General features: G+C 44.7%; 1 protein-coding gene across 1 annotated transcript; it reads left to right on the top strand.

Moving 5' to 3' along the window:
* The first annotated feature begins 44 nt into the window (after positions 1 to 44).
* NDUFV3 (NADH:ubiquinone oxidoreductase subunit V3) lies at positions 45 to 12998 on the top strand. The gene is made up of 4 exons (XM_081197221.1): positions 45 to 201; positions 5601 to 5694; positions 9198 to 10064; positions 12753 to 12998. The coding sequence occupies exons 1-4, from the start codon at positions 154 to 156 to the stop codon at positions 12917 to 12919; spliced, it is 1176 nt and encodes a 391-aa protein (XP_081053347.1). The 5' UTR covers positions 45 to 153; the 3' UTR covers positions 12920 to 12998.
* Positions 12999 to 15946: the final 2948 nt, after the last annotated feature.

Genomic DNA, 15946 nt, shown 5'->3' with positions numbered 1-15946 from the left:
CCCCACCTCTCCCTCGCCGTCACTCAGCAGCAAGAGAGCGCTGCTCATTGGATACTGCAGGGAATGTGGGCGGAGCAAGACCCTTGACAGAGGAGGGACCTTTTCCTCCTGGGCGGAGGTTGCAGCAGGGACGAGGTTGGGTGGGACGCTGAAATGGCGACGGCTCTGCTAATCTCCTGCGGCCGTACTGCCGTGCTCAAGGTAACCGAGGGTGCAGATCCGAGAGGCGCTTTCGGGCTGGCCGCTCCGTCGCCACAGTGCTGTTTATAATGTTTGTGCCCGTGGACAGACCTTGTGTGCGTCAGGATTCGACCTGACGTTTCCGGGTTGTGCAGCTTGAGTCAGTGCATTATTCCTTGGCAATAAGTTTTGCTGATTTCAGTGGGACTTACTCCCTAGAAGATGGCAGTAGGGCAGGCTTCCTCAGCCTCGGCCCTCCAGATGTTTTTGGCCTACAACTCCCATGATCCCTAGCTAGCAGGACCAGTGGTCAGGGATGATGGGAATTGTAGTCCCAAAAACATCTGGAGGGATGAGGTTGAGGAAGCCTGCAGTAGGGTTTTACCTGAAACTTCAAAGCCTGCAGGGTAATGGGCAAACTCTTAGCTGCCTCTTTGATTTTGGCTTCTCATGCTGTTATTTATTTTTATTGATATTGAATGGAGGAGGCTGCCACTCAGAGGTAACGCCCAACATTTGCATCCAAAAGATCTCAAATTCAGTCTGGCATGTGTAGGTAAAGGATCTCTGGTAGCAAAGCCGGGAAATAACTTTTCCCGAGGCCTTGGAGAATAGGAGAACCACTGTAAATCAGACTAGAGTGTGCTTGGCAGATTACATTTTCATTAATTTAGGGAGAGATATGGAAAAATCACATACCAGTAATTGCTGTTGCTGTATTGTTCTACCTCACTGAGGACTGCTTTGCTGACACCCTAGCCCTCACTCATGGGACAAGTGCTTGCATTTTATTTCTAGAACACGGATTGGATGAACCAGTCCTGATTGCTCCTGGGCCACATAGTGCCTACTGTGATTTTTTGCAATAAATGCAGGTCTAGATGGATTTTCTGGACCCTGACTTGACCAATCAATATATTTCTTACTTTTTAAAGTAAGAGAGTGCATCCTACATTACCTAATGCTGTTTAACAGCCCTAACTAGTATAGATCATCTGACTATGTGCTGTTGCTTTTATAACCTTAAACCTTAAACTTCCCAAGGGGGCTTGGTGGGACCTGCACCCAAAAGAGCCTTATTTGAGTGCCTGTTACCTCCTCCTACATTCTGTCTTGGGACTCATGCCAGATGCAGACACTTTACCACCACCCACCACTACCTGTGCTTCAGCAGTAGATTCAAGGGAACCCCCAACTATGAACTCAACACTGTGACACGCACACGCACACCCGCCGCATGGAGTTCCTTCCATCAGCTTAGGCTAGTGGCCTACTTGCAAACCTATCCAGTAGGGATAACTTGGCTACAGCAATCTATGCTCTGGTAACCTCAAGTCTGGATTGCTGCAATATGTTTTATGTGGGGCTGCCTTTGAAAATGTTCAGAGCTTGAGTTAGTTCAGAATGTGCCTGGCCAACTGGTGATGGATTTGAGGCAACATAAGACATGCCTGCTGGATCAAGCCAGTGGCCAGTGGTGCAGCTAGTCCAGCATCCTGAGGGAAGCCTGCAAGTTGGACATGAACACAACAGCATTCTGCCCATCTGTGATTCCCAGCAAATGTTATTCAGAGGCATAATGCCTCTGACAGTAGAGAGAGAACATAGCCATGAATTTGTCTATAAGAACAGATAATATAACACCTAGTCTGTTCCAACTTCGCTAGCTGCCTGCATGCTTCCAAGCCCAATTCAAAGTGATGGTTTTGACATACAAAGCTCTTTCCTGCTCAGGGCTCCAGTATCTTCTGGAATGCCTCTCCCTATATGAGAGATCCATAGATCTTTCTTTGAGGCTCTTCTCCTGGCCCCCTTCTGAGGGAGGCTAATGACAAAGGAGAGGGCCTTTTCAGTTTTGGCTTTGTATCTGTGGAATTTGCTCCCCACCGAAGCCTTCATTGACATCTTTTTGGCACCAGGCAAAGGCTTAGCTTTTGTCCCAGGCTTTTGACAGACTAAGACGATATTGCTTGTTGTTAGTATGCTGCCCAAGCTTCCTGTGGCTATTATGGGGTTGTTGGTTGCTCTGTTTTATGGTATAATATATTTTGTGATTTTAGCAGAATTGTAAGTCACTTGGAGTCCTTCGAGTAACAAGCAGTCAACAAACCAAATATCGTATTTTTCGCCCCATAAGACGCACTTTTCCCCCTCCAAAAATGAAGGGGAAATGTGCCTGCGTCTTATGGGGCGAATGCAGGCTTTGGCTGAAGCCTGGAGAGCGAGGGGGGTCGGTGCGTACCGACCCCTCTCGCTCTCCAGGCTTCAGGAAGCTCTGCGCAACCCTCGGGAGACCGGCTCCGAGGGTTGCACAGAGCTGCCTGCGCTCCTGGGACCAGCGCAGTTCTGCCCGGCCACCGGGAGCCGGGGGAGAAGCTCCGCCCCGCTCCCGGGGGCCGTGCAGAGCTGCCTGCGCTCCTGGGACCAGCGCAGCTCTGCCCGGCCACCGGGAGCCGGGGGAGAAGCTCCGCCCCGCTCCCGGTGGCCCTGCAGAGCTGCCTGCGCTCCTGGGACCAGCGCAGCTCTGCCCTGCCACCGGGAGCCGGGGGAGAAGCTCCGCCCCGCTCCCGGGGGCCATGCAGAGCTGCCTGCGCTCCTGGGACCAGCGCAGCTCTGCCCGGCCACCGGGAGCCGGGGGAGAAGCTCCGCCCCGCTCCCGGGGGCCGTGCAGAGCTGCCTGCGCTCCTGGGACCAGCGCAGCTCTGCCCGGCCACCGGGAGCCGGGGGAGAAGCTCCGCCCCGCTCCCGGGGGCCGTGCAGAGCTGCCTGCGCTCCTGGGACCAGCGCAGCTCTGCCCGGCCACCGGGAGCCGGGGGAGAAGCTCCGCCGCGCTCCCGGTGGCCCTGCAGAGCTGCCTGTGGTCCTGGCACCAGCGCAGCGCTGCCTGGCCACCGGGAGCCGGGGGAGAAGCTCCGCCCCGCTCCCGGTGGCCCTGCAGAGCTGCCTGCGCTCCTGGGACCCGCGCAGCTCTGCCCGGCCACCGGGAGCCGGGGGAGAAGCTCCGCCCCACTCCCGGTGGCCCTGCAGAGCTGCCTGCGCTCCTGGGACCAGCGCAGCTCTGCCCGGCCACCGGGAGCCGGGGGAGAAGCTCCGCCCCGCTCCCGGTGGCCCTGCAGAGCTGCCTGCGGTCCTGGGACCAGCGCAGCTCTGCCCGGCCACCGGGAGCCGGGGGAGAAGCTCCGCCCCACTCCCGGTGGCCCTGCAGAGCTGCCTGCGCTCCTGGGACCAGCGCAGCTCTGCCCGGCCACCGGGAGCCGGGGGAGAAGCTCCGCCGCGCTCCCGGTGGCCCTGCAGAGCTGCCTGAGGTCCTGGCACCAGCGCAGCTCTGCCCGGCCACCGGGAGCCGGGGGAGAAGCTCCGCCCCGCTCCCGGGGGCCGTGCAGAGCTGCCTGCGCTCCTGGGACCAGCGCAGCTCTGCCTGGCCACCGGGAGCCGGGGGAGAAGCTCCGCCCCGCTCCCGGTGGCCCTGCAGAGCTGCCTGCGGTCCTGGGACCAGCGCAGCTCTGCCCGGCCACCGGGAGCCGGGGGAGAAGCTCCGCCCCACTCCCGGTGGCCCTGCAGAGCTGCCTGCGCTCCTGGAACCAGCGCAGCTCTGCCCGGCCACCGGGAGCCGGGGGAGAAGCTCCGCCTCACTCCCGGTGGCCCTGCAGAGCTGCCTGCGCTCCTGGAACCAGCGCAGCTCTGCCCGGCCACCGGGAGCCGGGGGAGAAGCTCCGCCCCACTCCCGGTGGCCCTGCAGAGCTGCCTGCGCTCCTGGGACCAGCGCAGCTCTGCCCGGCCACCGGGAGCCGGGGGAGAAGCTCCGCCGCGCTCCCGGTGGCCCTGCAGAGCTGCCTGCGCTCCTGGGACCAGCGCAGCTCTGCCCGGCCACCGGGAGCCGGGGGAGAAGCTCCGCCCCGCTCCCGGGGGCCATGCAGAGCTGCCTGCGCTCCTGGGACCAGCGCAGCTCTGCCCGGCCACCGGGAGCCGGGGGAGAAGCTCCGCTCCGCTCCCGGTGGCCCAGCAGAGCTGCCTGCGCTCCTGGGAGCACCGCAGCTCTGCGCCGCCATCCCGAGCGGGGCGCTAAGTCCCGCCCCGCTCGGGATGGTGGCACAGAGCTGCCTGCCGTCGCGGGACTGCAGGCAGGTCTACGCCGCCATCCCGAGCGGGGCGCTAAGTCCCGCCCCGCTCGGGATGGCGGCACAGAGCTGCCTGCCCTCCCGGGACTGGTGCACTTCTCCCCATCGCCAGCCCCACAAGCTCGGGGGACAGCGGGGAGGCAGAGCGTGCCTTCCCACTGTTCCCCGACCTGGTTCTTCCAGCCCCGCACCTGGGGGAGAAATAAAAATTTTTTTCTTTATTTCCCCCCAAAAAAACTAGGTGCGTCTTATGGGCCGGAGCGTCTTATGGGGCGCAAAATACGGTAATAGAAGTAGTAGTGCAAGTACTGACATGGTTAGTCTGTGTTCATATTCCTGTTTAACAGGTGCTATAAACTATAGGTTGTTGTGGTGCAGGCTTTAAAGCCTTATAGTTGTATAAGGCTATAAATTCTGCAGTGAGTATTTCTTCAGGTATGTTTAGTGTCTCTTGCCACTTTTAGACTACCAGTAATTTCTTCACTGGTAAAATAATAAAGTTCCTTACAGCCTAGGTAAAAGACATGGTGACTTTATTAGATGTTAACCTACAGTAATGTAATATTGTACAATGATGCAGAAGGTGTATGTTGTTGTTGTCTTCATTCTCTCCCACCCGTACCCCAAATTGTACATTACATTCACTTGTCAATCAGTTCTGTATTTGGAGCAGGAGAAAGAAGCACACTTCAGTGTGCTAGCACCAAGTTTTAACATTCCACTTAATTGCAAGGCATCCGTAACCATTTCCAGATATAATAATAAAAAAGCATTTATATGCACTGTACCGGTTTCATCTGCACAGAGCTGTGTCAAAATCCTTATTTGAATGTAAAGTCCATTTACTTGTACCAAACTTATGCCCCTTTACATGAGGCTGGAAAAAACTAGGTATAGTTGTACAGGTGCATAAGCATTTGATATATATGCCTAGGACCTGAAGTAAGAATATTTGTTTGAGAGTAAGGGTGTCTTTTTATATTTCTAAAAGTTTGTACATGTTCTATGTGAATACTTGTTGATACAAATGGGTATACATGTGGCAACATAGGCTTTTGTTAGCTAAGACAACATTTCAGATTTCATAGTTTTCTTAATTTGCACAGTTTATGCTCTGGAAGGAATTGCAGGGAGTGAGTGGTCTGTTTTATCACAACTGCTGTACATATATGCCTGATTTTTAGTCATATTTGTCTACATTGTGCTTTATACTTTTTGTAGCCTGGGTAATAAATGACATTATTAAATCAAGTGTCTTTCTAATTATTACAGATTTTCTACTTATTTCTAATTCTTTTACAGACTTTTAAGTTGCAAGCATGGGGCCTTCGAAGTGTACCTCCTGCTGTTTCTCTCTGCACCAAACCAGGGGGTGATAAGAAAGTCTCCAAAAAAAGTAAGGTACCTTTTCTTATTTGTTAATTATGCAAGTTATAAGATGGTTTGCATAACATTTTGTAACAATATTGATCAAAGGTTTGTTAGTTTTAATGGTCTGCAGAATGTTAAGATTCAGACTTTTAAAATTACATCTAGTGGTTGTTACCATATTCTAGGTATTCTGTAGAGGACTTGTATAGCAACTTTTAAAGATTGTATGCCACAGGTTGTTCACCTAAAATATCAAGGTTTATTTCTAAAATAATTGGATTATTCTAACATCTTTTAAGAGATTAAAACATTCAAAGAATCAATACTTGCAGCTGTCAACCTATTAAACTCCATTTAACAATTTCAGTGTAATAGACAGAAGGCAGATATTTTAGGAAAACGCTCTCTATAATTAGCCTTTAGAACAGGAATACTGGACTACAAGTCCCATCATCCCTTATCATTGGCCATGCTATCTGAGACTGATGGGAGTTGGGAGTCCAGCAGCTCCAGGAGGACCAGGTTCATCTCTGTTGTAGAGTTTAATGATTTCTAACAAATGGATGACAGGAAAACAGAGCACAAGGAAATTAGCCAACCCAATAAAGTTTACGTTTCTCACTACATCAATGCCATTCCCAGCAGCTCATTGGGTTTTTCTTTATTTTTCTTTATTTGCAGTAAATTTACATCACATGCCTTGCCTGTATCTAAAATCATTTCAGGGGAATATTTAACAGCATTACCAGCTCCAATAAATGTAAGGTTATGGTCAGAATGTTGGGAGTCCCTCAGCAGTGTTTTTCTTAGGGAAGATAGAGACAGTGTATGGGAATAATGATACATGGTTGTTTGTGAAATACATGAGTGGGCTTGTTTTATTAAACACGTTAAGATGTGAAACCTTTGCATGCAGCTTCCAATCTCCATTAAAATAGGTTTCAGAATATATACATATAAAACTTACACATTTGGTTGGAAAATCTCTACTGTTGGGTTCCTTGATTGTTTATTAGCAGTTGCTGATAGAATTCTCCATGCATAGTGAACTCAAATTGACCAGCAGTAACAAAATCACTTTCTAGTCTGCAGTTTGAGAAGGGTATTGGTACCACTCCTGTAGTCTCATCTGTCATTCTTAAATGTTACTTTAGGGAAATTCAATACCTTAATTTGATTCTCTTTAACACAGTATATTTAAGCTTTTTAATACATTTTCCTTGTTGTATGTTACTGCGCACTGAATTTAGACTGATTGCATACGAACGGCAGGGTCCACACACAATCCAGGCTTGTTTGTGTAATCTTTGTGGTTTTTTTAGTAGCTGTGCTTGGCTAAACTTTCTGTTCTTCCAGACTCTGTTATAACTATTAACTTGTAATTACTAGGGTATCTTAACATACAAAGGGTATTTAGAGTTTGGAAAGTGCAACAAACCATTGACATGTATCTTTCTTCTTTTAACACTCTTAAAAATTTACTCTTGTCCTGTTAAATGTACATGTCTTTGGGCTGTAAACTCCCTGTCTTGCCTCCTTGAAAGGAATTATTATACGTTTTATTATTCCTGGCTCCTCAAATTCGTTAGAGTGACCTGTAAAAACTGACACAGGAAGAAAACACATCCTGGTTTTTCCCTGGGGCTCCTCATGCTGTGGTGGAGTAGTCTGCATATTCTAGAGATTGAAGAGTGTGCAGTATACTTGTTCTTTTGCACTGATGAAGGAAAACAATTTCTTGTGACTGTCATTCATGGAAAATAAAAATGGATTACACAGATGTTGCTTTTCTGATGCTAATGGAATTGAAAATGCTAGTTTGATATCTAGTATTTTCCTCTGACAGGAATGTAAGCACCTTTGTTATTCATACCATCCTTGTTCTTTGCATCCTTAAAAGCTCTGTGAAAACCGCTTTACAATATATCAGTCTGGTTATCAATGACAATGATCATTCTTCAGTTGGAGCAAATTCAGTAGCACTTGAGGAGTATGTGTGGGTGCAAGAATTAAGTGTGGAGAACTGTGGTGCTCTCAGTGTTGCTACTTAGAAAGTAGCTGCAATGTGGCCATTGACTTTTAAGTTACAAGTTTTGTTCAGTCCCTAATTAATTTTCTCAACGCTAACTTCACTTATCAATAATCTGAAAATGAATAATTCTGCTACCATGCTTCAAATACTGTTCTCTTTTCCCCAGTCTTTAATGATGGTCAGTTCTCATTTCCATGCTGATGATTTCATTCTTTCTTAGCTGTCTGAACTTCATATCATGTATACTACTCTGGCTTAGTTTTATGCTGTCTTGCTTATTTAATGTCTTTTGGCACTCTCTGCTAAGGTTTCTGTTAAGTGCTCTTGGTGCAAGAACAACTTAGAATAGGATTAATTTTATTGTTCCTAAGATCCAAACATACTGATTCCCTGCATTATGATCACATACTTAATTGATTCACATACTTGATTCCGAAATACAACCTTCTGTGATTAATTGGTGCTCAGACAATTGGTAACAAATCAAGGAAATGCACCCAGCACATTACAGAGGAGTCAAAAGAAAATGTGGTCCTCCCCTTTTCTTCAAGGAATATTGGGTGCACTTCCTAGATCATGAAGTCTGCAAAACATATGGGGGGAGTCTTGGCCAGTAAATCTTCCTTCTGTCTCTTAAGGTCTTGCATAAGCACTACATCTTTTTCATTGATGAGTATTTCTAATATTGAACAAGAGGTTGTCATATAATCAATGTATGCAATTCACTGCCACAAGAAATACTGATAGTGGCTTTTAACAAGAATAGATTAATTGCTGTAGGATAGGTCTATAAATGGTGGCTAAACTTGTTGTGTATAAAGGCAGAATGCTTCTGAATGTTAAATACAAGGGAAGATCCTACTCCAGGAAGCACCACTGAAAGGCAAAATATTTATTCTGCATGATAAACAAATACTGGAAAAGGCAAATGTTTTCTTTTCCATGTAAAACCATAGGAGGATCGCACTCCCAACAGATTATATTGCTGCTGTTGAAAGTTTGTTTGAATAAATTTCTCACAAAATGTGTTGAATGTAGTTGAGGTACTTAGATACTGCAGTGCTAAATATACTCTTCACACTGCTAAGTGTGCTCTTCACAATGCACTCGAGGAGATAGGAGAGTGTTTTCATCCACATTTCACAGATTGGAACAGAGTGTTTCTGATGAAATGATGTTCACAGGCAGCGTGGCACAAACAGGAGGAAATAACCTTCATGTTCCTGTGAGAGAATTCTGCAAGCAAAGGACACTTTTTGACATTTTTGTATGAAATGCAGCGTGTAATGGAAACTGAGCTTCCAGACTGGTGTTTATACCAGATAACTTCACAACTATTAAGTAGAATTCCATATTAATGGGTGTGTTTGAAGCGGTTTATTCCAAAATGATATTGTTCTTTGCCATTTTGTAGATGTAATTGGCACCAAAGGAGTGTGTGAAAACAACAGTTGAATGTCGTTTAAAAGCTGTCTCCTCTTTTCCACAATTTACAGATAAAGGTGAGATAATTAACACTAAACCTGATGCTGCTGTAAAATTAAAAGATGAAGATCTGAGGAAATACTTGGCTAAGAAAACTGTGGTAAAATTTCCTCAGAGAGCAAAGCTTCCTTCTCTTGAGGGACAGTCTGTTGTTTCCTCAACAGCAGGCTTGGGGAAGAAGAAGGGAGATGAAGAGACATCCTCTTCCTCAAGCTCTGAGTCAGATTCTAGCTCTGATTCTGATGAGGAAGATTCTGCCTTCGAAGATACCATAAAAACCAAAGTGTCATTTCCAAGTCGAGATCCCCCCTCTTCTGGTGATAGAACGAAGAAAGCAAAGATAAGAAGCGAAAAACACGTTCCCCAAGAGCAGGTCAAAGGCAAAGCAGCCGAGAAGCTCCCTTTTAGTCCTGGATTCACAGAAAGCCCCGTGAAACAAAAGGAGGTGCATCAGACCACAGCCGGTGACAAATTGTTATGGTCAGATTTGTCAAAGTCTGCCACAAACCGAAGATACGAAGAAGCTCGTTTAAAGAGCACCGACTTTGGAACAAAAGTTGCAGAGAGTCAGAGGCCAACAGACGTAGCTAAGCAGCTGGAGGCATCTCTCCCTGAAGCGTCACCCCTTGGAGCAACTTCAAGTACATTGTCTAGAACTCAGTCAGTGCCTCAACAAAATGCAGCTCAAAATCTGACTTTGCCAAGACAGGGGGGAAGTGTGGCAATGGAGGCACAACAGACTGACATGCAAGGAAGAACTGCTGCTGTGCCACAAGGAGAGGTTTTGGGTGGCAGAGTGCCAGTGGCAGAAACCACAGTGAAGGAGGAGATTGCCCTGGAAGCAGGAGTTCAGACTGAACAACAAAGCACTATACAGGGTATCACTTTATCTTGTTTGTTCTACACTGATGTGCTGCGGGGGCTGAGGGCTGTTTATGAGCAAATATCTTGTACTCTTGAGTACTGGCATTGCTAAAAACATTCTGGAATCTCTTCTGCTCTTTTCTAGAGCTTAATGCAGTTGTTTTTGCAGACTTTTCTGCTTTGCTGATGAGTTCTTTATCTAGTTCTTTGCGCTTCCAGTCATCTTTTCTTTGATTCTCCTGCTTGGCTTTTAGACTGTTGGTGGGAGAAAGCAGTACGTGTTTTCACAGCGTTCTTCTGTACCAGTGATTATAACCATCTGAAATACTGAAAGGTGATAAAAGGAAGGGAGGTCCTTCAAAGCCAAATTGAGCCGAGTTCAAATAGGCTGCCTTATCAAAATTGGAATTTTGCTCCACTTTTGCTAGAAGCACAATGAGGCTATTGAGCAATCTATTTTGCAGTCTCCTTCTCTTCCTGCCCAGCACTTGCCCTCAGGCTTAACAGCTGATTTTCTACTGGGACTGTCTGTTCCTCCAGTACTCTCGACTCTTGTCTTTTTCCTCCTTTCACAGTTCTCTTGCAGATGCATAAGCCGGCTCTGCTGTGCTGATGCGATCACAAGGAACAAAGTTAGCTTTGGCACCAAAGGAATGATGGGGATGCTATGCCTTCAGGCTAGCAAAGATATCGCTTCGGAATCCAGCATTAGCAACAAGGGACATTCACAGCACATGCCTTTCTCATATCTTCTCCCCTAGTAATATATCTCTGATACTGGAACTCCCATACACATTTGGTCTTGTAATGTTTGTAGACTATGAGGGAGTCCTTTGGTCTCAAAACACACCAAAACCTCACAAGAAATCAATTCTTGTCTCTCTCTCCCCTCACACCATCCCAATATGTCAAAGACTGGATAAGTTCACCCATTCAAACCATGTTCTTCATTATGTCCTTCCTCTTCCTGTGTCTTGTATTTTGTAGTACACTCATCTTGTTCTTTTTTTTCTTACTAAAACATTCTCTCCCCAATAATTTGTCACTCTGTAAGGCAGAGAAAATAATACTCAAGCCAGTTGAAAGGTGACTTCTACATGGCATGAAAAGTAAGGAAGCCTACTGGAAGAAACTATTTAATTGAGTGCTAATTTTACACACACCATTACTATGAAGCTTCCCAAATGTTCAGGCTTCTGTGTATCCAGCAGAGGGCAGTGGTGACTAGAAGAAGCATTGTTGAGACTATATACTGAGAATGCTTTGAGCCTTTCATTTCTACTTGGTTGTAGCCCAGGAAAAATTGAGATAATGGCAATTAAGCGTGGAGGAAGGGAAGGTTGGTGAAACATGAAACCTTAAAGCAGACCGTATTTAATTATCAAGTTGTAATTCAGTGGAAGTTAGTGGAACCACTTGATGCTGATGTCAGTCTAACTAAAAGCCAAATATGGTGTGGGTTTCTGTACAGGGCATAAACATTTTAAAGTCCTATTGATTTCAGAGGAAAAGGCTGCAACATATGCTGAGTTTTCCCATTGTCAATCAAGTGCTTGGCTATGCACAAAATCTTTTGCCTCTCTAACACTAGGTGCAAGCTTTTCTGCTGTTTCCATTTTCTATGTCCTCCACCTACTGACCAAGGCATAATACAGAGCATAGAGGGGACTCTGTATATCTTAAAATAAAAATAATGATCTAAAAATATACACGGCTCATTGTTAAAGGCAGGTGAATGAGAATGCAATGTTGAGTAAAATATTGAGTTATATAAACTAGTTGTGGTCATAATAGTCTCCAATTTCTCAATTTGGGAGATGCTTCCTTAGGAATTTTTATATGTTACAGGCAAAGGAGCACCAGTCTTGTGTTTCATGGCACTGACAGGGTTCTTATTGCACTGCACTGTTTTTGTAGAAGTTTATTGAAGGATGAACATCTTTTGGATTTTGTGAACTTAGTAGGGAGCTAAATACTCTGAGGGAGGCGAAATGCAAATATCTTTTTAATATAAATTTTATAAAGTTTTAATTAGATTTAGATTCAACAGCAAACTCTCTTTGATTTTGAATACTCCATTGAAAGCTGTGGAGTAGTTTCAAAATCTGCAAAAATTCAACCATTGAGCCCTTGATCCCAAAGCAGAACATTCATGTGCAGGGGAGATCAGTGCTATGAGCCCAGAGTGGCTGGGGAAACCCAGCCAGATGGGCAGGGTATTATTATTATTATTATTATTATTATTATTATTATTAGTCTGAGCTGTGCTTTCTTGTTTTTCACAGCAGCACTTCTGCTGCCAGGGAAAGACAGTTTCTTGCCCCTAACAGTGAGAATGGTTGTGATACAAATCAACAACAAAGCTTGAATTGCACGTGTGGAATAGTCTCACATGCACATGCTCCTGTTTTGAATCTTGACATTAGTTTTCCTGACTGAGAATATTAAAAGAAACAAACTAACCTTCACAAAATCAGTTGCAGCTAGATGTGTACCTTTTATTTTATGTAACTTAAGGCATTGATTGCTATATGTTCAAATTCAAGTTATGTTTAATATAGTATATTTTTGATTTCTCATAAAATATCAGTGGTTAGCTGCTGTTTCCAGTGACAGAGAAATCTCCATGAAATCTGACTCGGCCAGAAATAACTTGGTGTTTATTTTATCTCTGAATTCACAAGTATATTTTCTCCTCATAGAGGCCGAGCCGCCAGCTGAAACTGCTCCAGAAACATTTGACATGTCTACCTACAAGAATCTGCAGCACCATGATTATACATCATACACCTTTGTGGATTATGACGTTCAGCTTGCAAAATTCAGGCTGCCTCAGCCATCCTCTGGGAGAGTATCTCCACGACATTGAATTAAATGCGGAAATGCACAAACAAATTAATTCTGACAATGAAGGAATATCCATGCTACAATTAAAGTGCTGCAAATGAGTTTGCTGGCTGTCAGTTTTTTAAACACATGGAGCCCCTTTGAGAAGTTACAAAATCAGGTTCTAGTTCTAACAATAATCTCCCACTGTGTATTCTCAGTGGCACACTTGCATTGCTAAAATTATCGGAAAAATCCCTGCCTATGAAATCCATTCAGATCACCTATCAATTGAGACTAAACTCAAATACAGTCATACCTCGGGTTAAAGTCACTTCAGGTTGAGCGTTTTCAGGTTACGCTCCGCGGCGACCCGGAAGTAACAGAACGTGTTACTTCCGGGTTTCGCCACTCGCGCATGTGCAGATGCTCAAAATGACATCCCGCGCATGCGAAGAAGCGGCAAATCGCAACCCTTGCACACGCAGACGCAGGTTGCGTTCTGCTCAGGATGCGAACGGGGCTCCGGAACAGATCCCGTTCGCATCCAGAGGTACCACTGCAAAAAATACTGCATTTTCAATACAGGCAACTCCCGGTTTATGCAGGGAGTTGTGTTCTGAGGAATTGTGCATTTATGTGAAATGCATATATTTGAAACACTATCTAAAAAGCCTGCAAACACCCTCTAAACTTCTGGAAACTCTTGAAAAAACTCTTTTAAAACTGCACTTTCATTTTTTCTTTTAAAAAAATTAATATAATGAAACTTCTTTTGCTTGTGTTTAGAAATATGTAGACCAAGATGAATATGAAGTTAGCTAGTTGACTCTGCTAGCCACATATAGCTTTAGGTAGCTATAACTCTGGCCTAGTGGGACAAATTTGAAGTGTTTCATTACTAGTTGAAAGCAAACAAGATGCCATATGTGAGCTGACTCCAGGCTTAGGCTGCAATCCTAACTAGGCATACTCTGATATACATCCCATAGAATTCAGTGGGGTTAGGACTGCAGCTTTATTCAAGCTTAGAGTAGACCTGTTGAAATTTGTGGGACAAGTTGATTGTGACTAACTGAAGTCCAATTGATTTTAGAGGGTCAATCAATCAATTAATCTTTATTGCAGTCAAAGACCAGAGAGCAACGTTAACAGCAACAACATATACCACATCATAGCTGTCAACTTTCCCCCTTTTTTAAGGGAAATCCCCTTATTCTGAATAGGATTCCTCGCAAGAAAAGGGAAAAGTTGACAGCTATGTACCACATCTGCATGAAAAAGCAGTTCTACATTAAGCATGGCTAACTCTGGATCCAACTTGCATATGTCTACAACTGTTCATGTGTCAGCAAGTGAATAAGATGCATTATGTGTTGAGAGAGATGAACATAATTTTAGAGCTGTGTTCCTTTAGCATTCAAATTTTATATCTCTACTTTGCCTTTCTCCTGCCCCCCCCCAATGCCTGAGGTAACTTAAACAACGGACATGTTTGTTTGTGTCTCATTGTTCCACGTTGTACAAACTATTGTTAAAACTGGAATTAGCTTGCATGCTCCAATTCTGCACATTTGGGAGAAGGAGTTCAGAAGCTTCCAGTTTTGTCTAACACTGGTTTATTGCTTCATTTGGACCAATAAAATGTGGTTAACATTAACAATAGTTCTTTTCAAATCAGCCAACTTCAAACCATAGTTACTACGTTGGTTTGTTTTAAATTTCCCATAGTTCAGATTAACCGCAGTACTTTGTCCGAATAACGTGGCAAGCTATGATTAATTAAAAGCAGAAATGAAAGCATCTGAAGTCCTCCCAGAAACACAGAAGAACAAAAAGGAAGTAGAGTCCAGACTGAAAGATCTGTGCAGCTCATTAATGCGTGTTCACAACACATTAAATTATGGTTTAGTGTGATGTGCAAGCCATGCCAATGTTAAATATAATTAAAAACAAATTTTATTGCTGTGGGTTGTATCAGATGACACTAAGGCTTTTGTCACTGGAACTGGGTTGAAACAATTAATTAGAGACGACTTCTTCCCCTTGCAATCTCTCCCCCAAATCTGCTCAAGAGGGTTGAGGGACTCTCCAGAGCAGATTTAGAAGGAGTGCAAGAGGGAATTGCCCAAAATACTGTGTCTGATGAAGCAACCACAAAACCTCCAACACAGCGGGCAAAAATAAGTCATTTATTAACATTTCTATCCTTCTTTTGCCTAAAAAATCTCACTGTACCTTAAAGAGGTCAAGGACATAGAGGGACAAGAGGAGCTTAATAACAAGGGGGATCTGTAACGGCCTTTGTTTCTCATATTAGAAGTTTTCCAAGAGCAAGATTAAGCAAACTGAGGGCTGTACAGCTTCTTCCTTCCAAGGCTCAGGAATGTTCCTGGACCATTGGTCCTTAAGTCTTAAAAATCCCCTTGGTTTTTTGTTTTTTTAATTTACACTCTGTAAGCACCTGTTGGAGTTCTGGACTTATACTAAAAATAGATGCCATTTTAAATAGAAGTTTGGCTGGGTATCTTTGTGCCTTTTAAAACTATCTATAAAACAGGCACACTTTTTGTTCCTCTCTCTGAAATTTGGCAGGTCTTTTCCCTTGGAGGGCAGTAGAATGAATACCTTTAAAAGTTGTGTAGATTGGTATTTTCCATCCAAACTTGCCAGCAGCAAGAAAGTGTCTGGATCTTCCATCAAAATCAGTGGGAAATAAATAGGATTGACCAGATGGGGAAAACTTGACATAAAATGAATGTTGTTCTAATTAATTAAAAGTAAAACAACAGAATGTTATTAAAGAAGAAAATAGAGTGGAAAACACACACAGCTTCATTGCCACCTTCCCCCAATTGACATGCCTCACTAAGTTCATGTGTGTATGAAATTTAAAGTAGCCTCTGGTGATTGTTAATCCTCCTGGGCCAAACTTGCTTTCAGCCTTCTTCATCTATTTTATGTAAGAGCAGTTTACCAACATGAATTAATATTCATTTATATTAAACGTTTGTGTGTTTCAGCAAAACTACTGTCTGCTGCACTACTGCCTGAACAAGACACTACTATG

Source organism: Podarcis bocagei, assembly GCF_964188305.1.
Source record: "Podarcis bocagei genome assembly, chromosome: 6".
NCBI classification, from domain to species: Eukaryota; Metazoa; Chordata; class Lepidosauria; order Squamata; family Lacertidae; genus Podarcis; species Podarcis bocagei.
This window is presented reverse-complemented; position numbering and strand designations above follow the sequence as displayed.